Source organism: Hypomesus nipponensis, chromosome 13 (genome assembly GCF_054491055.1).
Source record: "Hypomesus nipponensis isolate SF chromosome 13, ASM5449105v1, whole genome shotgun sequence".
NCBI classification, from domain to species: domain Eukaryota; kingdom Metazoa; phylum Chordata; class Actinopteri; order Osmeriformes; family Osmeridae; genus Hypomesus; species Hypomesus nipponensis.
In genome coordinates this window covers 5,547,742-5,571,961 of record NC_140373.1, presented here as the reverse complement: position 1 = coordinate 5,571,961, position 24,220 = coordinate 5,547,742, and the positions used below count along the sequence as shown (strand labels likewise).

The 24,220-nt window shown below is 44.2% G+C and overlaps 2 protein-coding genes across 3 annotated transcripts; one reads left to right on the top strand and one right to left on the bottom strand.

Moving 5' to 3' along the window:
* Positions 1–11,125: 11,125 nt before the first annotated feature.
* Positions 11,126–13,325, bottom strand: lrrc18b (leucine rich repeat containing 18b). 2 transcript variants are annotated; one of them, XM_084670619.1, is made up of 4 exons: positions 13,260–13,325; positions 12,635–12,801; positions 11,974–12,264; positions 11,126–11,807 (listed from the first exon to the last, which is right to left on the bottom strand). In XM_084670619.1, exons 3-4 carry the CDS (start codon positions 12,222–12,224, stop codon positions 11,294–11,296), a joined length of 765 nt encoding a protein of 254 aa, XP_084526745.1. In that variant the 5' UTR covers positions 12,225–12,264; positions 12,635–12,801; positions 13,260–13,325; the 3' UTR covers positions 11,126–11,293. The 2 variants fall into 2 exon arrangements, with proteins under 2 accessions (XP_084526745.1, XP_084526746.1); XM_084670620.1 differs by having other exon boundaries at positions 11,974–12,228.
* A 1,594-nt stretch (positions 13,326–14,919) lies between these two features.
* On the top strand, positions 14,920–24,207 carry LOC146259659 (epidermal growth factor receptor kinase substrate 8-like protein 1). Its single transcript, XM_084669989.1, has 19 exons — positions 14,920–15,047; positions 15,860–15,919; positions 16,081–16,239; positions 16,504–16,653; positions 16,853–16,932; positions 18,367–18,482; positions 18,860–18,921; positions 19,035–19,164; positions 19,345–19,433; positions 19,568–19,642; positions 20,844–20,992; positions 21,312–21,456; positions 21,625–21,677; positions 21,785–21,893; positions 22,159–22,284; positions 22,391–22,520; positions 22,977–23,142; positions 23,335–23,467; positions 23,588–24,207. Exons 2-19 carry the CDS (start codon positions 15,890–15,892, stop codon positions 23,672–23,674), a joined length of 1,989 nt encoding a protein of 662 aa, XP_084526115.1. The 5' UTR covers positions 14,920–15,047; positions 15,860–15,889; the 3' UTR covers positions 23,675–24,207.
* Positions 24,208–24,220: the final 13 nt, after the last annotated feature.

The following is a 24,220-nucleotide window of genomic DNA, read 5'->3' as shown; positions in this document are numbered from 1 at the left end:
CAGGCTAACACCACTGTCCAGGCATCACATGGTATATAGGAGCTATTTTCACTAGCAGTATTTGTTGACGCAAATGTTTTTGTTATTTTCCGAGTGAAAAGCGTTGTGGATCAGTGCTGTCATCCAACCCCTCTGTCGCTGTTTATTTCCAAACTGAGAATTGTAGAGACTGAGCTTTCATTTAAGCTGATTAGGAGTGTAAGAAAGGGGGAACCCCTCTCTTGTTCCCTGTGGAGCCGAGAATGTAATATCTAGTAAACATGAGACTGAGAGGGCACAGGGGGAGTAGCAGAGGGGGATGTGCAGGAAACAGCACAACATGGATTGAATTTCAATTCACCTAATATAGAAGCCTGCTATAATAGTTGTAATCTCACTGTTTAGAGATTCCTTGCTTAAGGGGGTGTGTGTGTGTTTGAGTGTGTGCGTGCGCATGTGTGTGTGCCTGCATGTGACCACGCCCACTTTCTCAGTTAGGGCTGATTGGGGATCACACTCCACTGCCATATTTACTCACCATAAATAAATCACACAGACACACACAGGCCTGCAGGCTACAATAAACAGAGATAAACTGACCAACAAACAAATGCAGTCCTTAGTCAACGATGCTAGCCAGCCACGACTGCCTGAACAATAAAAAATGACAATTTAACCATTTACAATTGATCATGTTAAAGTAATACTAAGAAGAGCTGAATAAGGGGATTCTCTGTAGTACATCAGCCCCAGGCTAAGCTATCATGCCTTGCAGACAAGTGTCAGACAAGCTTCTGAGAAAAGAGACAGGGAGAGTTTATTGGTTTCTTGAAGTTGTAAAACTTGGGATTAATGCATATTTTCTCTAAAAGTAGAAAAAAGCAGAAATCCTTTCCCCAGGTTACCTGAGGCATTGATTTAGAATCTCATTTGCATGAGTAAGGTCTTAAAAAACTTCTAAGAAGAACCTTTGATAAATTTAAGATTATCTGGCTTGAAACAAGCCATCTCAAGCATTTCCAGCTGGGATGTGGAAATGTGTCAAACACACTCATAATCTCATAACCAAACCTACTGTAAGAATATGTTAACGTTCTCAGCAGCGCACCCTGCTGACCCACTAATACATTTCTATATTCTCGAAGCTTTTGAATATCTAGAGGGCAGTGCAGAGCCACTGAGAAAATATTGTTTACTAACATCATGTCCTGATAGTACTGCTCACCTGGTACGATCTCAAACAGGTGCCTTCCTGGCTCATCTGGGTTGGCCGTGAGCTCGTTTACCTGGCAGCCCTGCAGAGGTATACAGCCCTGGGAGAGGAGAGAGGAGGAGAGGAGGAGAGGAGGAGAGGGGATGGGAGAGGAGAGAGGAGAGAGGAGGAGAGGAGGAGAGGGGATGGGACAGGAGAGGAGAGAGGAGGAGAGGAGGAGAGGGGATGGGAGAGGAGAGGAGAGAGGAGGAGAGGAGGAGAGGGGATAGGACAGGAGAGGAGAGAGGAGGAGAGGAGGAGAGGAGGAGAGGAGGAGAGGAGGAGAGGAGGAGAGGAGGAGAGGAGGAGAGGAGGAGAGGAGGAGAGGGGATGGGAGAGGAGGAGAGGAGGAGAGGGGATGGGAGAGGAGAGGAGAGGAGAGGAGGAGAGGAGGAGAGGGGATGGGAGAGGAGAGGAGGAGAGGAGGAGAGGGGATGGGAGAGGAGAGGAGAGAAGAGAGGAAGAGAGGGGATGGGAGAGGAGAGGAGAGAGGAGGAGAGGAGGAGAGGGGATGGGAGAGGAGAGGAGAGAGGAGGAGAGGAGGAGAAGGGATGGGAGAGGAGAGGAGAGAGGAGGAGAGGAGGAGAGGGGATGGGAGAGGAGAGGAGACAGGAGGAGAGGAGGAGAGGAGGAGAGGGGATGGGAGAGGAGGAGAGGGGATGGGAGAGGAGAGGAGAGAAGAGAGGAAGAGAGGGGATGGGAGAGGAGAGAGGAGGAGAGGAGGAGAGGAGGAGAGGGGATGGGAGAGGAGAACAGAAAAGCTTCTTATTCTGTGCTTCATGTAAAGACATTGAGAGTTCATCTTTCTTATTTTATTAATGCCTTTCACTTACTCATGTTATTGGAAGTACGAAAAGACAGGTACACAGATTAAATCAGTAGCAGATCAATGACCATTTTACACAAGAATCGAATTCAAGCAAACAAGACTCTACTCTGAGAGGAAATGCCAGTGTTGTTCTGCCAATGACAAGCTGGCACCCGTCATCAAACAGGATGGAACTTGCCAAACGGCCTCACCAGAGGCCAGGCTGTAGCCACATTAGTCGCCATGGCAACAAATGGCTAGCGCGTCGGGGAAGGGCCAGGGACGAGGCGCACAGCAGAGCCTCCCAGGGGGACAGTCAGCGTGCTATGAATACTGCTGGCCAAAGATGAGAGAAGACAGGCGACACATAGAAATACGTCACCCTGCTGGGTTCTACAGCTTCCCCCTGTCCCTTCACCCTGCTGGGTTCTACAGCTTCCCCCTGTCCCTTCACCCTGCTGGGTTCTACAGCTTCCCCCTGTCCCTTCACCCTGCTGGGTTCTACAGCCTCCCCCCTGTCCCTTCACCCTGCTGGGTTCTACACCTTCCCCCCCCCTGTCCCTTCACCCCCTAGAGACTGAGAACCACCGAAATCTAAAAGGATTGGACAGGTTTGGACAAAGAATAATATCGTAGCTCCTTGTTATGTATATATTGACTAGTATACAGTATACATTATAACTACCTAATCCTTTGTGTGGTGTGTGGGTCGGTTTCGGACCGTGACAGAAGATACAACCAAAATGTATTCTTCTCTCATGGGTTAAGAGTTCTCATTTGAGACTCAACCCCATCCCAGTCCTCAGTGGTGTTTTCCTGCATGATGAAATATAGACATAGATTGCCTACTTTCCGATTCCAATTCCGCCCTATTACACCCCCCCCCCCTCCCAAGTCTCCCCTTCCATTCATCTGGACAGGAGCTCCAACAGCTCTGAGACTTGCCTACACAGCTCTATGCACTCATTCCTATTGATTAGATGGTAGAGGAGACGAGAGAGGCCAGATTGACACTCTTGCGCTCATCTCCGGTCTCCCCAGTGGGACATGGTTAGGGTGGGTGTGGTGGTGGCCAGGAGGGATGGAAGAGGGGGGTGGGGGTGGTGAGGAATGGAGGAAATCAATGCTGGCGGGATAAGTATTGACAGACTGTGATTAAGAAAGGCCAGTCAGATGTTTCAGTTCAGTTGGTGTTGCCCTGGAATAGAGACACGGTTCAGGGCTTTGATGATGCCGTTCACATAGAAAACATTGGTCAGTCAAGTCGAGGGGGCCGGATGTGGAGATCGATGGAATAAATTGTATGTGTGGCATCGCAGGACTGTATGTTTGGAGATGATAATGGAACACAGCACGATTATGGACAGAACAATGACAGTGTGCGTGGAAAACTGAGAGTATAGCAGTAATTGACTCCTGTACCTTTGAACAAAACCCAAGGGGAGTATAAAGCCATGTCTCCCCTATTCTTTGGATGGTCTCTAAACTTAAATATATGCCAGGAGGATGTTACTCCAGTTTGTCAGAGTTGCTAGAGTGTTGTTGGCAGGCCTGTGTTGTGGTCGCCAGGGTTACCTGTGGCTTGGTCTCCTCCTCGTCCTTGTAGAAGTAGAGCTGGTCGGAGCGCAGCACGAACCAGCGGAGCTGCCAGTTCTTCATGATGCTGCGCTGTTTCTTCAGCCAGCCAGCCTTGAGCGCCCCCTCCTGGACACCGGGGGAGGAGGGGCGACACGGGCCCCGTGACACCTCTCCCATCACCATGCTCTTGGACCTGGCTGAGGACACACACACACCAGAAATAAATGAGTACAAATACACCTACAGTATGTACAGGTTACAGACCTCAGTCTGCAGACAGCCTGTCTGCTTCAAAAGACCCAGACTCGAGGTGAGCTTCGACCCAGAGCCAAGCAATCTAGACACAAGGCAAGCCCACACTAGGACGTTTGACAGCCCCGGGCCCAGGGCCCTCCCTGGGTGGGAGTACAGAGCGCCAAGTGCAGGCAGAAAGACAGACAGAGAGAAGGATGAACTGTGCCTCAGGTGAAGCCCTTGGAAGAGACTTATTGTCTGTTCTGGCAGACCATTAGAACACAGAAGCCTTTTGAACTGCAATAATAAGACCTCCTGGGACTGTGGGTCTGCTGTAACTGGAGCCCACTCAGGATAGGCCCTGTCAGATAGAGGAGGCAGATAAAGGGGCTCTTCATCTGCCTAGTGTCTGTGTCTGTTGCTGTACTTGTACCAAATTAGGGCCGCATTACAACCTGAAACGTCCCTCGTTAGAGTGAATGTGAATCGGTCATAATTTGCTTATCTGCATTACTATTTTAATTTAGAAAATGAAATCAGAATACACATTTAGCCTCATTTACCCGGTGCTGACTGTGCTTAGCAGCAAGTCTCTCTCCATGGGTGCAACTCTAGTTAGGCAAACAAGACAAAGCTATTTTGTGATCATGTATAATTTATAGGAATCAATTGGTCAGACCTCCTCACTTCTGCTCCTCCTCGTGGCACACAGGATCAATTCTCAGATGGCCGAGGGGGGGGGGGGGGGGGGGGGAGGAGGGCTGAAAATCAATGTTTACCCTTTTATTCCCTCATCCTTCTCCTGACTGGAAAAAACGGGTAGGGTCCTGTCTGACCATCTACAAGGGCCTGGATTTATGAGGATGTGAGTCTAAGCCTGGGAAAACTCTGGGTCTGTTGGAATGATGCGTGCTGGATCGCTGCTCTGTGCCCTGGCCTATACCTCAAATAGAACAGTACATTTCCACCAGATATGTCTGTTTACGAGGTCAGCCGAGCTGTCTGCACCAGATTAAGCATGACCAATATCCATCAATCTTCCGTACTTTCTTAAGGACACAAATGAGTGTAAACTGCTGTGGCAGACTAGGCTACTACAGTAGTAGCAGAGGAGATTACCACTAGTATTGTTGCTTTCCGTATGTGTTTCTCTCCTCGGAGCATTAGGGGCCGTATATCACATGAACCAGCTGTCTCTCCCCTCAGAGCTCTGTCCCTATCTCCGTCTAGCTGACGATCATCTTCCTCTCCTTTTCACTCCTCCATTCCTCGCCTCCCTCATCTACTGCCACTATCTCTCCCACTCACCCTTGTATCTCTCCTTATCTGACTCGTCGCTCCTTGTATTTCTTTCTCCAAATATTTCACTTGTTCTACCTCTTTTTCCTTCATTCCTTAATCTTGTGCTCCCTCCTTCCTGATGGCGTTCTTCCTCCATTCATAATGCTCTGCTGCTGATACTCTGGAACAACCCTGTGTTCTAGAGTCCTGAGATACAGTGAACTATTGTACAGTGATAGCAATAACAACAAAAGTGTTGTCCTAAGAATTTCAGTCTCCAGTCTGACCTTGTGTTTTTCTGTGCACCTGACAATAAAAAACTTGAAACTAATCATCTTCTTCTTCAGCTCAGATAAGCTTTCAATGATTTTCACCAGAACACGCAAGTTGTATTTCTGGGTAACAATATGTGCGTAGGCGCAACAATATATAGCATTGGGGGTTTCCTAAACAGACATTCTGGGTAAACATGAGTGTTTTCCACTTTGCCTCTTTACAACTGACTCCGCAGGATGGAACCAGCTGCTACTGGTCCAGAGAGACCATGTGTAAGTTGTTGCCACAGTGACAGAAGCTTAGACATCCAGCTGCTTGGATCGCAAGCAGGCACACTGGAAGAAACTAGCCAGTGATGTGACTCACGCGTGTGTGTGTGTGTGTGTTTGTGTGTAGACCAACTCTCCTTACCAGTTTGGAGATTTCTGATGTCAGTGATTCATGTCTTCCGTGTGTGTCATGGGTGTAGCTACAATGTGGTTGTTCTGGAAGTATAACAAGTCAGGTTTGTATTCGAAAAGTTTTGCATCAAGTTTCTGTGCATCACCGCCATTTATTTAAAGAACAGCTATTTGTAGTGTGTTTATTTACATGCTAGGCGTAGTAAAGCATAAGTCACCAATTGCTCAGTCTATACATACTGTATGTGGTCCTGGACACCTACTCAGGCATCTCCTGTCTGACTGATGCCAGAAGTTCAGTGTTCTGGACATTGGTCCATACAGTATCAGCTCTGTGTCATATAGTTTATCTGGCTTTGGACTATGACCCATTGAGGATGAATAAGCATGAGTAATGTATGACTCCTTTTTTCATGCCTACTACGTAGGTGCTTGAAGAATGTCATTGCTTGGAATGCCCTGTGTTATACTGTGCACATACACAGATCACTTTGAGCTGCCTTGTATCAGCTTCACTGATACTACCAGTGAGTTATCTCAGACATACACAAGTATGATGTACTGCTGAGGTCATGGTCTATGTCCGGTCTGTTTAGCTAAATGTTTCTGTGTAACATGATCGCAATTTTAAAACTTGCTCACTCCCACAAAAAACTAAATGTTTTTCACAAATACTGTACACTTCTTTGAAAGTGTACCATTAGGCTAGCACTGTGATGCTTACTTGAAGTTTTATAAAAAATAAAGTCATCCGAAGCGGGGATAGAATTATTATTTTTAAGACAAACGTCCTGTATACATGATTGTGTTACCAAGTCAGCAAGCACAAACAAACACATACTAGCACACACATACCATAAGTAATGCACTTTTGAGCTGTAGGCCTATATTTATCATCAACCTAAATTACATGTACAGCCTCACACACATCAGAGCGAGGCCATCCATTAAGATGTCATGGGTGGAATCACATTGCTGGGCACCGTATCGGTGAGAGAATGAATTACCTGGCTCTCTCTGCTAGCATGGAATCCATTTGAGAAATTCAATTTCATTAATCTGGTCACTGTCTGATTTACGATGCATGGGAAATGGTGTGGGCAGTTACAGGTGCATCACACACTGCGATTTCCAGTTACCGGTACTCTCTTTCCTCTACCTCTCTGCTGACGAATGTGTGTTAACCTCCTGGGAAGCAGCGGGTGGTTGGCACTGCCTGATAGGCTGAGCCATACATGTGTTCTGTGTGTGTATGTGTTTGTGTGTGCATGTGTGTGTGTGTGCTGCTTGTAGTATAGTTAGGTTTCACAGCACAAAACCATGGTAACGTATTTCGTGAGGCATGGCGACGGAAGGATGGGTGGGGGAGGGGAGAGGAGAGGGGTGGAACAGCTGACATGTGGGTAATTAAAGATCCTTACTGATTCTTAAGACAGACTTAGAAGTATCTAGAACATCTTCTATTACAGCTTGTTGAATGAAATGTGGAAATTTGTGCCAAAGTGCTTATTACAAACATCATGCTGAGAATTCTTGAAACCCATAAGAATAATTAAGCTAAAATTATTGATTTAAACAATATTCCCACAGACACTTTCTACGTAATTTATTTGACTAGAGGATACACTAAGTGTTTTTAGTGAGTTCTGTGTATTTTTTGAAGCAACCACTGGCTGAATGTTTCTGTCATTCAAACAGAGGCGAGAAAGCAGGAAATTGCAAAAGCAGCATCTTGACAAGCAACTGATGAAAACTTAGCATCTGTAAACCAAAACCCAAGATCTGAATAGAATTCATGGTACATTTGTAGTTGAATCTTAACCATCATTCAATTCATGCTGGTGTAGTACTGTGCTTAATGTGTTCAATTAATTCATAAATGCACCCAAATGTGTGCATAGAATACTGTAAGAATTGTGCTTCCTGCATCATGGACTGAAGCTAAGCAACATCTGAGACACATCATATATAAAGATAAGGAATTCATGTTTCTACAAATCTAATGGCTGGACTAGCTAAATTGTGGGTCCTCAAGGAGTACCCCATAAATAAATATGCCTTAAGTGTAGCCTTCAGTGTCTGTTTGTGTGTGCTATACTGTGACATTGGTAGCTGGAAAAAAACAAATTGAAAACATTGACAGAGATCCAGGTAAATGGATATGTAAAGGTGTCTATAGAAGATGTAAATTTACAGGATAAGGATCATTGATAAAGTGAAGCAAAAGCTTGTACATCGATTACAAAAAGACTGATAACGCATGTAGGTAGGTAAATGTGTAGCCTCACCTCTCCTGGTCTGTCTGATCTTGGGGCTGAGCATAGCTGTCATAGCTGGACCTCTCTCTCTCCACTGGGCATGTTCCTCATCCGTCCTTCTGCCCAGCACCCCACCCTTCTTTCTCTCTCACTCCCTCTCTCTCTCACACACACACAGACTGAGTCTCAACACACCATCCTCTCATCGTTTCCTCTCTCCTCTTCTCTCCTCCTCTCTCTCTCCCACCGACCTTCTGCAGCAGCCATCAGGGGGCGGCTACAAGAAGGGCTGGGGGGAGGGAGGGAAAAGGGCATGGGGGAGGGAGGGATATACCTTCCCCCCCCCCTTCCTCCTTGCACACGCTCAGTGGCCTGTGCCCCTCCCTGTTGCATTATTCATAAGTGTGTCGTCCTTTGGGGATGTGGTCCCGCCTCCGAGCTGACCCGTTAACGTCAGTGTGATTCTACCCCTACTTTGGCCTGAGAGGAGAGGGAAGGAGAGGAGAGGACACCCGGTACAATGCCTGCTTCTGGTCTTTCCTTAATTAGCTGCAGATATGCAGGCGTGGGTTCCTGTCCCACTCCTTCATTAGTCGGGTGTCCCTTTTCTGCATCTGTTCTCTCTCTGTCTCTTTCCTTCTGCGTCCACACCCTCCCTCTCTCAATCTCCTCCTCTCCTTCTTGTTTTCCATCCCTCTATCCTGCCCCCTTTCCTCTCTAAGAATATAGTATACCCCTCCCAGTGTGTCTGCAGAAGACCAGTCAGGCTTCCTCCTCCTCCACTATGGAGAATAATAGCTTCAAGTATTCCGCTGCAATTGAATCAGCGCTGCCCTGTGTGGCTCTGTGCGGCTGGGTAGACCACAGCTGCTCTGATTACTGTGCCCAGAGAGGGGGAGGGACACACACACCCAGCCCCAGACTGCCTAAATGAGGCAGCAGGAAAATAGCTCCTTGCCACAGCCAGAGGTAGGACTGGAGGGCTGAGGCAGCAGGACCATGGGGACCTGCTGGGGGTTCACACTTGTGTTTGTAATGCATGGGATTGAATGGACAGAGCTGTGGCACGTAGCTGGAGAAAGGATATACATCTATTTATGTAGACAAACTATATACACAGCACACACACAATGTTTTGCTGTAATATGCATACTATGTGCTACATCCAACAGATCCAATCACTAGACCAACCAAGAAGCTACTATTGTTTTAGACCAGTTATATGAGACATAATCACTGGGCTTCCTCCTGGAGTGAACTGACACGCCTTTGCTAGTCCACACCAAATTGTTGAAAAATTGTGGTCATGTGAATTGAAAGAAGGAAAATAGAATTCTGTGGTAAATCCCATGGTAGAGCTGTAAAATCTGCAAGTAGTGCACTATATAGTATTTCAGGTCAAAAGGCTGTCACTGGAACTGGGCAGGAATATGCTGACAAGTGTCCCAGTGCTGACTGTCTAGAAATCTGAATCCAAAGCTCTTTGCTGTCTGATGAAATATTAACGCCAACTAATTAAAGTTTCATATTGGATGAGGAGTGACTGGGACTGGGTGCTGGAGGGAGGTGTGATGTTGACATAACATTATTTATTGATTGTAAGATGCAGAATCAGTCAGGCTGACCTGTAGAGGGAGCTGCCAGAGCCACAATGACTTCATTGACAGAGGGATTTGCAGATTTACATAATTTGTTACTACGGTAAAGATGTGAGTGATGTTCAACATACTGGGTGTGGGATTCTTCACTTTGTGTGTATTTGGATTTATCTATCCATGGATGATGTCATAAAAAGCTATGAGATTTGATTGTAACAGAAAAGAGAAAGATACTTGACATAATAATCAGATTTCAAACATCCATAGGGATGGAGGTTGGGAGACCCAAAGCATAGTTAATGCCTGCTATGTTCACAAATGATTAAATTGTTCCTTATTAACAGTCCTGTGATGTCTAAAGACATTCAGTAAAGACTGACATTCCTATGTGCCCCGCCCTGAACTGCCATTAGCCTGTCACAGCCAATGAGCACTAGCCATGACCTCATCTGCTAATGGATATGAAGCAATCTGACATCGCTATGGCTGTCGATGTTACCCTGTCTGTCACTGTAGATAAAGAAGAGTGTTGAAGTCTTTAGAGACAAGAGATTGTGTGTGTGTGTGTGTGTGTGTGTGTGTGTGTGTGTGTGCGTGTGTGTGTGTGTGCATGCATGCTGACAAATTGGTGTTCAATCTATTGTGGTATTAATACAGTCAAGCCTATGGTCTCATTAAAAACAGTGCAATCACAAGATAGATCTTATACACAGCAGTGATAGCATATCATTATAAGGGAATCAATATGTGATAGCTACTCAAAAATGATTTATCTGAATCAGCACTTTGCGGATTGGCTAGTCTCATAGTTGAGTCTCATAGTTGATGAATGGGAAAGATTGTAGGGGCCATTCTACATTGTAGCTAGATAACTGCACAAACAAACAGCTGAACAAGTATCCTGTTTTTCTCCCTAACTGTATTGGCCCAAAGAGGTAAATAAAGCACATCCAGTGGATCTCCAGCCAGAGCCAGCCTGAGGTGGTCAGACGTGTCTGTAGCCCTCTAGTGGTGTGACTGTGCAAGTGACCTGAACTGATGTTTAGACCCACCGAGCATTCTGATCTGCATATTACATTAGAAAATATTTTGTATGTCCTTTTACATTACGTCTAATACAATATAATACACCCAAAAAGACATGGATACTTATCTGGCTATTCTGCACAATCCCCTGTGTCGACCTCAGAGAGAATAAGAAGATAGCAGATAAGTGTGAGCCTGTTGGATGATACGATGAAGCGGTATGTACCCAAAACGTTTCATTTCATTCATACAGCCTCAACAGTAGGTACTATGCAAGCACAGTTGCAGGACCTCAGTAGTTTAGCCGAAGCAGTTTCAGAGCCTGATGTTTAGTCAGACACTGTTATTTATGGGATGGGACGTATCCTTTGTCCTGGTGTTAATGTAAAGAATTACAATAGACCGTTTATCACAAGGTTAGGAATTAGCGTGTGTTTATTGTTAGAGAAACATGATAGATGGATCTGAGAAGAAATTTCCTTTTTTTACATTGAAATGCATTTTGTTTTCAGAGCACATAGGACAATAATATTCCTCTCCACCAAAAAGTATCCTTTTTGTTCCTTGATGATGACATCACAAAGACATGCACCAAACAGCCATCACCTCCAGGTGGCCGGCTCATCCTGGGCTACAGAGTTGGGCGTGACGAGCCCTGTGAACATGGACCTCTTTTTGGCGGGGGCATCATCAATCCTGCCGTCCATCCTCTGCCTCTCCTCCTTCAGCCTCTTGAGGCAGGGCTCACAGAGGCAGCTCTCCTTCACCAGGTAGAGGCACTCCACTCTCTGGATGGGGTCTAGGGGCGGCTGGTCATCTGAGGGGATGGGATTACACCTGGCGTTGAGGCTCTCGAGGTTTGGCAGTGAGTGGACGCTCTCGGGCAACCGGGTCAGGTTGTTGTTGAAGATGCCCAGGTGGCGCAGCTCCTTGAGGGCACCGATGGAGGATGGGACGGTGTCCAGGAAGTTCATGCCCAGGTTGAGGCTGCGCAGCTTTCTCAGGAGAAACACCTCACTGGGGAGGCCGACGTCAGTCAGTCGGTTGTTACACAGGTTTAGGCTCACCAGGTTCTGGAGCCGGCCGATGGCTGCAGGGAGGTTCTCCAGCTGGTTGCTGTGTGTTTGGAGGGATACGGAGTCATCAGCGGGTTAAAAAGAAAACACAGTCAAACAACATCCATTTAAATATGGATTTCAATAAATACAAATGTCCAAAGTGGTACTATCCAAGGATGGCCAAACCATTGGACAGACGTGTATATCTTACAGATTTCACCAACCTGTGCAGGTCGAGCATGCGGATATTGACAAACTCGTGTATGGAGTCAGGGATCTTCCTCAGCATGTTGCGGCTGAGGTCAAGCTCGTCCACGTCAGCCAGCTTGAGGATGCACTTAGGGAAGGTGGCGATCTCCATGTTGCTGAGGTCAAGGCGTCTTTTGCCATCCACAGTTAGCCTCAGGGCGTTTTTGGCCATCTTCAGAGTGATCTTCTTGCCCTTGGGCTCACCAGACTTCTTCCCCTTGGCCATGAAGCTGGAGGAAACAGTATGGGAGATAGAAGATCTAGTCCTGTGCTCAGTCAGGGAGACACCATAGAAACATCGAAAACCAAAAAAATTGTTAGACACGAAAGTGTTCACATTTTTTATAATTAACTCAAATCAGTTTCAATTCTCTCAATTTTTTGTGTTTTGGTTAATAAAAGTAACATAGTAACAAGTACGGAACATGGTAGTCAACAAAGTACAAAATAACAGCACATTTGATACAACAGAACATACCAGAATAATAGAACACTGTTTGTTACCACTAAACAAGGCCCATTGTCTTTCAGATCACCATGATATACTTTTACGAACTGTTAACATACCTGAGATTTTTTTCACCCACAGACATTTTTCATGCAACATTTACCAAAAACTAAAGTTTGATTCCTTACCAGCATTAGAGTTTCTTTGCTCCCTCCAGCCTTGATACAGCCTGGGAGAATTCTAGCCGGAGGAGGTGCTACTAGTCTCCACAGCTCAGCTACAACACAGGAATGCTCCCCCAGGTTACAGCCAACATTGTCTTTGTTTCAGTCAAGGATCCCTCCACCTCCCTCTCCTGTGAATTATACATTAAAGACAGTAGAACCGTGTAAGTAAAACCCAGGAGGTGCGGCGGGCTCTCTACTTTACTCTGGTTGAAGGGCACTCAGGCGCTCATGTTTAACTATGGTGTTAGTACAGATAGACTGAGTGACTGGCTGCTTTGCTCTGTATTGTGGGGGCCTGTTGAGCTCTGCTGTGTTTTCCTGTGTTACCAGGCAACGGCTAGCAGTATGTGTAGTTCATTGTAGTTCATGGCTATGACTGAATCCTGTAGGGAGGAACTATACCTAATCAGTTGTAGATGTATGGGTGTTTACACGCAAGTTAACCAATCACTACCAATTTTCTTAGTCACACTTATTGAAATCTACATACACATCCAATTACAAAACATGTCCCCAGTCTGCCAGTCAGAACCTGTAGACAGCTCTGGAAGAAGACAGTCATGGAAAACAAGCTGAACTTTTGTACCTTAATTTGACATCTTCCCCAGATCCTCGCCAGACTTCTGATTTGTACTTTGCAGCTCAGACCTCTTTGTGACATAATGTTGCCAGTTTACTCAAGATGATTCACATCTGGTTCTGACTCAGAATAGAACATACAGTATGGTTGTGATGTCATCATTTGTCACAGTAGTGGAATCAGAACAGTTCCATTCTATTCCATTCTATACAGCACTTCTAGCCTTCTGTCTTTAGACTATACATCTTAAATAAAGCATAATTTTTAAAGAGTCTAAGGTATAAAAAAACAAACAAAAACAATACATCTTTGTGGTTGAGTATTGGCCTGTCACATGGTCTCCCCTAATTAATGAATTTGGTTAGATCATATGCAGGTCAGCAAAGGGGGTAGACTATACAAACCTAATTGAGTGAGGTATGCTAATAGGGGGATAGATTACACATGTGTGCATGCTTGATAGAGAGACCCACCTATCCAGTTTGCCATCCTCTCCTCATTCCTGTCTTGATGGTGCTGACAGTGTCTGTTACCAGCTCTGTTACCTTCCTTTTCTCAGGTGTAATGTGGGATTAGGTTTTCAAAATAAATGTTTTAACCTTTTGAAGAAAAAAAATCAATAACTTTTTTCGAAAATATGTTTTCAACCTTTTTCTTTACTTGTGAAGTTAATGGTGAGGAAGTGAGAGAGGGGAAGGAGAGGTAGAGAGGGGAGAGGAGAACTGAGAAGCCTAGAGTAGAGTATAGTAGAGTCCTCTTTGATGTTGCAAACTTTTATTTCCCAAAATATTGTTTTAACCTTTCAAAACTTTTTTTTTCTCACACGAAGTGAAAGGTGAGAGTAGGAGAGAGGAGGGGGGTGGAAATGATAACAGAAGCTTAGAGCAGAATACAATAGAGTACAGTCCTCATCAAGTAGGCCTACTCATCAATGAGGCAAACATTTTTCCGAAAATATTTTTAAACCTTCAGGAAGGTTTTTTCCTACATACACAGTGATAGGAGAGGAGAGAAGAGTATGGAGATGAAAACAGAGAAAATATTGTTTCGACTTTTCAAAACATTGAATATTGACCACGGCTTTCCGTTCCTCCAACCTGAAAGACGTACACTATGTTACGAATAGACTGTGAGGTCAGGTTGGTTCCTCCACGGTCCATTCAACAGTATTAGAGGACAAGTGCCCCCTCTTGTGGTACGAGTAGCATAGTGTAAGCAGAGCTGCAGTCCACCAATCCTAAAGTGAAAACCAAATGACGTGAAAATTATTTGGTTTAGTGAGGCTGGGCTTGAAATGAATCTCTGGCAACTGGTCTCTGTTTAACACACAATCACTCCACGCAGGTGTTAAGTTCTAGAATAAGTAATAAACAATAGTTTATTGGTAAAAATGTGTTGTTGTTTCATGTTACCGAGTAGCAATTATTTGGTAATCGGAGATTTGGATGCCACGCAAATGTTTGAACACGTCTTAAATTCATGCTTTACAGGGTCTACGTAATATTCCTTTAATTATTTAATAATTATCATATAAGTATTTGCATCTTGCGTGTGTGTGTGTGTGTGTGTGAGGGGGCTGGGCTGGGCTGGGCTTGGCTGGGCTGTGTGAGGCAGGGACAAGGTAGTTATAGTACAGGGCTGGGCTCGTGTATATTTGGCTGAGCAAGGCTGGGTTTGATGACGCACTCCGGGAGCCAGGACTTGATGCCCAGAGGGACAGAGAGGCTATACAGGAATCTTACTGCCAGAAACTAGAACTCTTTTTATTTTTTAAACCCAAGCTGAAAACTTAAGGTAAGTGCTCAGCAACAGGTTATTCAACTACACATTTTATGAAGGACAATGTTGCCTTATGTATATCATGATATGTGTGATATGGCCTGCCATTTTCTTGATCTACAACTTTTTAAGCTGGCAATGTTATTTCACATCCAATTAGATTCCAACATTGGGTGGAACACCGTTCATAGATGTATGATATGACTGAACAACGACAAGAATCTATTTCAGGAACACGTAATGTGGAGAGAAACAAAAACACAAGTAGAGCAGAATGATTGACTGGGTGGGAGGACTGACTTTGGCTCCTGAAAGAAAACATAGAAATGTCTGATAAATAGAAATCGAACTTTACGTGAAACTAAGATAGTTTTGTTGGAGACGGTATTGGTGACAGATACGGTACTGAAGATGAATGATCAAGATCCACATCTTAAGTATGTGGCATTACAGTGCTGTGGTCAGACTGGTTGGTTTGGTGCCATTCACAAATGTTATAGAATGCGTAAGGCAAAAGGCACAGCTACTGTAGGGGACAGATTGAGACTAACAGAAGACACTGGAGCCATGTCTTTAAGCACAACATGAGAGCATACTATTGTAAAAAATAAATAAATACAAGAAATATCTGCAGGACTTAGGACAAAGTAATTTCGGTCTACGACTCATCAAGAACGATACCAATGGAGTTACACCCATTGTAGAACAAAGGTCTTAGACTACACCCTGTCTTCTGACATCTACTAACCTCTCTTTCCACATCATTTAATCTCTTGAAGAACTTCCACTTATGGCTAATAGTAATATTGTCATATTGTATCTTTCAGGAGTAGGCTGAAACTTGGTATCAGACCAGGATGACAAGCGTCTCCAAATACCTCGTCAATGTAAGTGTAATGCTCTTTCGTTTTCAAATTCATAATCTTCTTGCCAAACCCTTGCTAAAGCCACATTTCTGTGTACAATTAGTGTAAATCCACTTATCCACTGAATGAAATTATCCACCTTTCCCAAAAGTTAATTTCTTTTTGTCTGTCGTCTTCTTCAGCACCTGGTGACGTTCTCCCTGCAGGATGGGGAGGTGAAGAACGTGGAGGAGGCCCAGTCTCGCCTCTCCCTCCTAGCCCGGTCAGATCGTCTGTGGAGCCAGGAGATGGTGCTGGAGGTCGGGCCAGACGACCTTAGACTCAGAGACGTACAGAACCAGGTATGCAGTAAGCTTCATGTGGATAAGCTGACATTCTTGCACAAAACGGTTCCCGAAAAGATTTTTCATTGCCCCCACTCTAGAGTTAAATCTATCACTTTTGTGAGATTCAAAAAACGTTACTACTTAGAACCAAGGAAGCTTTGAATTATCTTCAAGGGTTTCCAACCAGTTCTCCAAAGAACACCTTCTGTTTCTAGGTCCAGTAGTTTATTGTTTAATAGTGTTAAAATGTTGTTGTTGAATACAATGTGTCTTGTACAGGAGGAGTTGGAGAAATACTCTGTTTCATCTATATTACGCTGTGACGCCATCCTGACAGAGAAAAGATTCCCATCTCTCCTTCTCCTTGTCTGCCAAAGTGTCAAGCAGAAAAAGCCTGATGTTCTCTTCTTCAACTGTGAGGCAGTAAAGGTGAGTTGTGTATTTGTAATTTCAGACATTAGCTTATCTTGCTGCCTCCATGAGTTTTAATTCCACTCATTCTTTACATTCTGATGGCCTATCCTCTGACAGGGGCCCATACAATGCATCCAAAATATAGTGGAACAGTCTGTTCAATCAGGTCCAGTCAGACTACAGTCATGCGACCTCTGGATGCCTGTTTCCACAGGCAGAGCAGGTTCGTGACGGTATCTCAAGGGCAGTGTCAGGTTCCTCCTCAAAGACCAAGACGCGTCAGGAGGCTCCCAGGTATGGTCACAAACGTAGACATCATGGCACACTAATATACAACGATTGGGCACAGAAAGTGTATGTTCGAATGTGTGTGTGTGTGTGTGTGTGTGTGTGTGTTTGAAAGAAAACTGTAGAAAAGAGTTAAACCCAACAAACGATTCACAGTTCTACTGTAACCCTTGACAACCATCTCATTCTCAAGTTTTCTATGACCTAAAGCGGGAGTCCAGCATGCATAGGCACCTGTCACAGAGAGAGAGAGAGAGAGAGAGAGAGAGAGAGAGAGAGAGAGAGAGAGAGAGAGAGAGAGAGAGAGAGAGAGAGAGAGAGAAAGAGAAAGGTGGAGCGGAGAGAGAGTGAGAAAGCTAGTGAGTGAGTAGCTGAGACAGAAAGAGGAGAGACCTGTTTGACTGGTTTCTACATAACTTTAAAAGGTGTGACAGAAAACAAGGCCATTGTCGCTGAAGGGAGCGGAAAGAGATGATGTTGGTGCACTGAAAACTCAAGGATTTAACTGTAAGCAGTACTCCGACAACCCTAAGGACACTAAAAGGGCAGACACAGTATATTAGGTAAGGTATCAGCTCGTATCAAACGTGGCCTCTATCTGGATGATAACAACTGAACTGTAGCCATTGGGGGTGATCTGTATGCTTGGCTGTGTGTTTGAGACTGTGACTATACGTGTTACAGTATGTGAAGGACTGTAAACAACCAATGTCAAACAAAAGGCTTAAAACAGACAGATACAAATGTTCAGTTTCTTATTCTGAGTTTTCGTTATGTAGTTAATCCAAGGGTGTGGATTCTTTTCAAATGTGAATACAATTGTTTTGATGTTCAGCTACAAAAATGTGTTATAATTTCCATGCACACACAGTATTTACTGTACATAAAGTACATCAAACTGATATGAAAGCTAGGCGTAACTACAGAACCCTAGTGGGCATGCCTTTCTCTGTAAACTGTATTTACTGAATGGAATAGGGTTTCCCTATGTTAATAATTGCTGAGCTCTCTGGTTTTTAATTGTACTATAATTACAATGCCTGGGTGGCGTACCTTTACTGATGGCTGATGGCTGTTTCCTGCGGTGTTGAATGAATAGTTGTTTTTAGCAACTGTCAAAAGAATTACCGTAAAGACTGCGGCCTGGTTCAGAAGGGTTTTATTACTTTTAATACTTATATTATTGTTTTTATAGATTTTATGTAAAGCACCTTGAGCTGCAATTCTTGTATGAAATGTGCTGTATAAATAAAGTCTTATATTATAATATAAAAGACCCAGAGTGAGTTCTTAGCTACAAAGTTTAACTTTGTACCTAAAACTTACCCTGGTACAAGAAATGCGAGAACAGGTTAAATCCAACACATACATAGTCAGAAGGTGGAGGGTTCAGTTCAATGAGTGTCCAGAATGTCAACATGCACCACTCTCTCCCTCCAGTCTCGCTCTGGTTCCCACAGAAGAGCTGATGGACCCCTATGGAATACCAAACCACCCCCTACCACATGCACCCAACCCTCCACCAGCCAACCCTCCACCTTACCCAGGACCCAGAGGTACGGCTTGTTTTCACATGGATATTTGTGCGTGCTCTTGCAATTCACCTGTTTGCCATGTCAATAACAACCTGTAGATCTAAATGGAGAAGAGATATGGAGGGGGGTGGGGGGGAATTAATATGGGAGGATGAGAGAGCGTGGGAGAGAAGGAGGGGAAGAGAGGCTCAGAGTAAGGTATTTAAGGTAGAAGGTAAGAGAGCACAGAGATTCCATTGTGTGTATCGGGGGGTGGTGTTTGTGTGCGTGCAGTGTGCGTGCGTGCAGTGTGCGTGCGTGCTACAGGGAGTTGGAGAGAGAGGGGAGGAATTCTGAAAGTAGGCAGTTCCAGGGCAATGAATACAAATGGAGGCCAGAATTGTATATTTCTCTCTCAGCAGCAAATGGGGTGAATGGAGGGGAGCCTGATGTGTCTTTTCTGCGAGCAGAGAGAGAAGTGGTACGTTCATCTTTTTGGAAGAGATTTCTACAATATGTGTGCATTCAAAAAAAATGTTAACCAAAACTAGATGGCTAAATCCTTCTCCATCCATCTTGTGTGTTTGTTCTCAGGGCATTTTGAATCACTGTTTCGATGACATTGAGTTCTTCATGTCAAAGTTGCAGCAGTCTGCAGAAGCTGCGACTATTTTAACCCAAAGGAAGAAGAAAAAGAAGAAAAGCAAAAAGCAAAATGCTGAAGGTAATATTTAATAAAGAGAAATTAGACATATTTTTGGTAAACAGTATCTCAAATTATGTATCTCACAAGACTTTACTAATAGTGGATTATGGCCTCCATCCAGGTGTTTTAGTCTTACTTTGGCCATCCAACTACTGTATATATTACCCAACTTCTGTCTGTGCTCTTCACATTAAACAGAAGAGTTGCTCATTGCAAAAGCTCGACCTCCACTGGAGGAGGAATTCGTTGATATCTTCCAGAAATTCAAGTACTGCTTTAGTCTGCTGGTGAGTGAACTTTGTGCAACCAGCACAGTAATATCAAGTTATAAAAGCCCCGTGTGCCTGAATTTTTTTTTAATTTTTTTTTTATCCTTTCTTTCTTTCTTTCTCCCACTCTCTGTCTCTCTTCCTCTCTGCAGGCCAGACTCAAGTTTGCCATTTCAAACCCATCATCAGAGGAGCTGCTGCACCACGTGTTCAAACCTCTGGATATAGTGAGTACAACTATTCATTCCCAGTCCCCCTCCTCCAACCAATAAAAGCTCACTCAGTGACAACCTGGGTGGAGCTCAAGATTGAATGATTGTCCTGTAGCTGCATAGATTAAAAAGGCATGTCACAATCAGTATTTAGACATGTTTCCCAGTTGTTATCCCTTGTGATTTAATAACATTAATAAAAATAACCTGTAACTGAATGTTTGGAAATAACAGTTCTATGGTAACAGGAGGGTAGGCACAGTATATAATGGAACATAGGCCTCAAGTACAATTAGTTATATCTTTTCAAAACAACTCTTTTATTTTTTATTTCAGAGGCTTAAGACAAATAATTGTGTTGGTCAGGTTCATCAACAGATTATTTTTAAAGTCACATTTCATATTTACACAAGGCAGTACCCAGTGTGATATTGAGAACAAAAAGCAGGCCATGGTTAAAATGGGATTATTTACACAGTTACTTCATTTCTGGGAGATTGTACAAAAAGCCTCTAACCTCAGACAGACTTGCTTCATAGTCAACCGTCTGTTTTGAGGTTAAATTGAATCCACGTCAACAACATAATTTTTTGTTGAATTTCTAGATTGAGTGGTCTAGCAACTGTGAAATGAATCATTGAGTAACAACAGAAAGGAATGACTTGGAAAACTGGGCATGGAGGAACATGTATCCTGGCACACCTGCAGAGTAATAGGGAGAGACCGAGAGAGGTGTGACTGGCATCTCTTTGGCGATGTGTTTGCTTAGTGTCATTGTATAACTAGGGATACATTGATCTGAGGTCATTCATCCTGTTCCGAAATCCTTCAAAGTATCAGGTGTTGATCATGTCTCAGGCCCCTCATCTGTTCCATCCATTAACCCTTATGTTCTCCTCGGGTCATTCTGACCCATCAGTCATTGTGACCCACCGTTGTTTGCAACAACTTTACTGCATACAAAAACAAAATGAAGCATTTTCTTTTAATCGTTGGGCTGTCTCAGACCCCCCACATTGCGAAGGTGAAAAGAAAATTATTTTTATTTGCTTTTGTATAGGGTAAAATTGGGTAAACACAACGATGGTTCGTTATGAACCTTTTGGTCATGTGACCCGAAGGCAGCACAAGGGTTAAGTTGCCCTTTCGACAGTATTGTAGCTGTGTAGTCTATATAACCCTATAGTCTAACAGAGTGTTACCTGTGTGTGTCCAGATAGTGAAGACTACAGGGGGTCCAGCTCTAGGGGCCTCAGTGTCCAGCCCCGCAATGACCAGCTCAGCTGTGACACTGCTCCAAAGCCACCTGAACGAGGAGGAGAAAGAGCTCTGGACTACCCTGGGCCCCAACTGGACACTCTCTCGGTCAGTAGAGGTTTCAGGGAAATCCTCTGACATCACACTTTGATGAGGTGGCCTCGTGTGGTGGTCTGTGATAATGGCATAACATGATGGGACTTTGTGCCCACTAACATCACTAGTGTCCTGGCTAGGTGGTCAATTAAGTCTTGTTTTGAATGTATGCTGAAGACTTCTGCTTCTTTACAGACAGGTGGTTCATGACCTCATTTTATGCTAATATGTTGAGGTTACGTGTGAGGTCTCTTAACTTTCTGATTGGTTGTTAGCTCCTGTTGAGGTGACTCTGGTCCCTTTTCTTTGTGTGTGTGTGTTCGCGCTTCAGCTCCCAGCTCAGAGGACCTGTGCCCCCCTACACCCCAGTGTTCCTGGACGGCTGGAAGCCGGAAGCCAATAAGGCAGACGGTCAGGTCTGGGAAGACCCTTTGGAGTCCCAACATAAACAAGAAGCCATGAAGGAGAAACAAGAGGTAGGGAATTGGCTGACCTAAAAAGTCATAGTTAGATCCGTTAGAAGTATAAAGGTGAGAATTTGAGATCAAGTGTTTGTGTGCACAGTGTTGCCTCAACCCCCCTTTCTCCCCCCCCCCCTCTCTCTCTCTCTCTCTCTCTGTCTCTCTCTCTCTTTCTCTCTCCAGAAACAACAGCCCCCTCAACCAGCCGCACCAGCAACTCCTCCTATTGACGAAATGTATGTTTTAGCTTCACTTTTTTCATCGAATATATTTTATAATTATATGAGAAAAAAAAAAACAATTGCTAAAATTACAAAAATATGTTTCACTCCTTTTCAACCAGAGACAGTAGTGTCCTGCCACCTGAGGGAGAGAGGCTGTACAGCTGCAGTTATGACTTTGTGGCGCGGAATAGTAGCGAGTTGTCGGTTCTACAGGGAGAGACGTTGGAGGTAAGCCTCTAACAAATCCTTGAAGGTTCTCCATGGCTGTTCTTTTTAAGAACGTTCTTAGACCACTCCCATGAAACAGGACTCACCAAACAGGTCCAAGACCTGACAGGTGTATTGGAATCAAGGAAATACAGGAATACCTTTTGGCATGATGCACTGTTTGTCAGACTTTTTAATAGTGGACTTTTTTCCTGGATAAAAACAGCTGTCTTGTTAATAGGGACTTGACTTCATATTTCTTGGCTTCTCTCTGCCTCTCTATCAGGTGGTTGAGTCATCCAAACGTTGGTGGAAATGTCGTAATCGCTTCAATGAGATTGGCTTTGTCCCCTTCAACATTCTGGAACCAGTGTCTCACGCGGAAAGCCCAGGCACACAAAGACCACCCAAGGTAACACACATACATCCACATACTAACACATCCATATGTACAAAAAAACAACAACAAACGCTTTAACCTGAAATCCACCTTGCTTACTCTTTGTGTGCTACCTTAGGCTCCGCCTTTAACAGCTTCCAGCGGTGGTCCTCCCAGCTCTCCAGCCTTTACCCATCAGTCAAACCCTCGGCCACGAAGCTTACAAGTATACAGCCACAACGCTCCCACCTCAGAAGACACAGACAAAGGTACCAGCTCGATACAAAAGGGCTACATTGATATCCAACTGTCTGTGCGTGTGTAGCCAGGAGGGAGGCTCAAATTGGGGGACAGTTGGGATGTTTGTCTTTCGCATGAGGGTTTGCGTGTAAGAGTACAGAGAAATAGATGGAAACCCATTAGGAAATGAATGTTTGCCTTCAGCTCTTTACAGATGAAGTGGTTACGCTGTTTGCTCTAAGCCTACGAGACTTGTCAAGTAGGTTTAGTCTCTCTGGCCACGGTCTGGGGAAACAACTGTAAATCTGGTTTCATGTTGGATGGAGGCAAATTAGCTGTGTACAGAACTATCTTTTAATTCATCTTCTATTAGAGATTACGTAAGCAGGAAGTATAGTCTCAAAGCAACTCACATTTTTAGGAATTCAAACAACCTGTCATATGCGCTAATGTGAACCCTTAGTCACTCCTGCTTTCTGTTGCAGCCATGTTGGTGAACGACGAACTGCTCCAGCGTCTGACCAATGGGAAGTCTGGTTTGAACAAGTCCCTGCACATCCCTCGGTCCTCCGACACCTCCGTCCCCCTCGACTATCACTCCCCCCCTGATGAGGTGGCAGAATGGCTCAAGGGGAAAGGTTTCAGCGAGCCGTGAGTGTTGAGTGAAACGCACATGAGCATGCACACGTGCCTAAACACCCTCTTTTTTAACTGGACTTTTTAATGCTAGCTTGTGGTAACATCAAACCCTTTAACACTTTGTCTCAAATATGTGTGGAAAGGACAGGTAACGTATGTAGAGGGGCTAACCTTGGTCTCATCCGCTGCTTGTGGTTCCTTTAGGACGGTACAGTGTCTGGGAGTGCTGACAGGTGCTCAACTCTTCTCTCTGAACAAAGAGGAGCTTCGTGCCGTCATCCCAGAAGAGGGCACCAGAGTCTACAGTCAGCTCACCGTGCAGAAGTCACTCCTTGAGGTAAGACGAGACAGTGATTCTCAGTCTTTCTTGTTATAACACACTCAAACAAAAACTTAAATTCAGCGTGTCTGTCTGATGGATTTGTCTTTCCTGATCTAAATACATATTATTTCCTAGGATGCCCGGAGGGCTACAGAGCTTGAAGCTGTCATGGAAAAGCAAAAACTGAAAGTGGACCTGAAACTGGAGAGTAGCACCCTATGAGAAATGGCACTGACTTTAATATGTGCCAATGAAGAAATGACGCTCATGATGCTATAATTTAACACACATTAAGTGAATATGAAATTATTGTCCAAGTACACCACCTTTTCCCCAAGGACTTCTCCAGAATCAACACATTTGCTTTGAATGCAATATTCTATGAAATTGTTACCGTGTCCACAGGGTTTGCTAAAGTATGTATTACAGGGTTTGCTAAAGTTGCTTGTGAATGCTCACATTAATACTAACAATATTCTACTGAATTGTTTATTTTTATTTTTTATGGTTCTTTATACCCTATTGTATATCCCTAAACCAAGGTGTAAACGTATTTTGTTTAAATCAAAAATTCACTTTCGTGTACCTCTACAATCCAACTATAAATGAATGTATATTTAATACCTCGTGCAGACTGTAAAAATGTTCTGTATAACAAACAATCCAAACATTCCTGGACTTTGACAAGTACAATTTGTCCATCTTGACAATATAATAAAAAGGCTGGAAGTTTATTTTCTTCAGGCATAAAACAATCTTCTTCCAGTA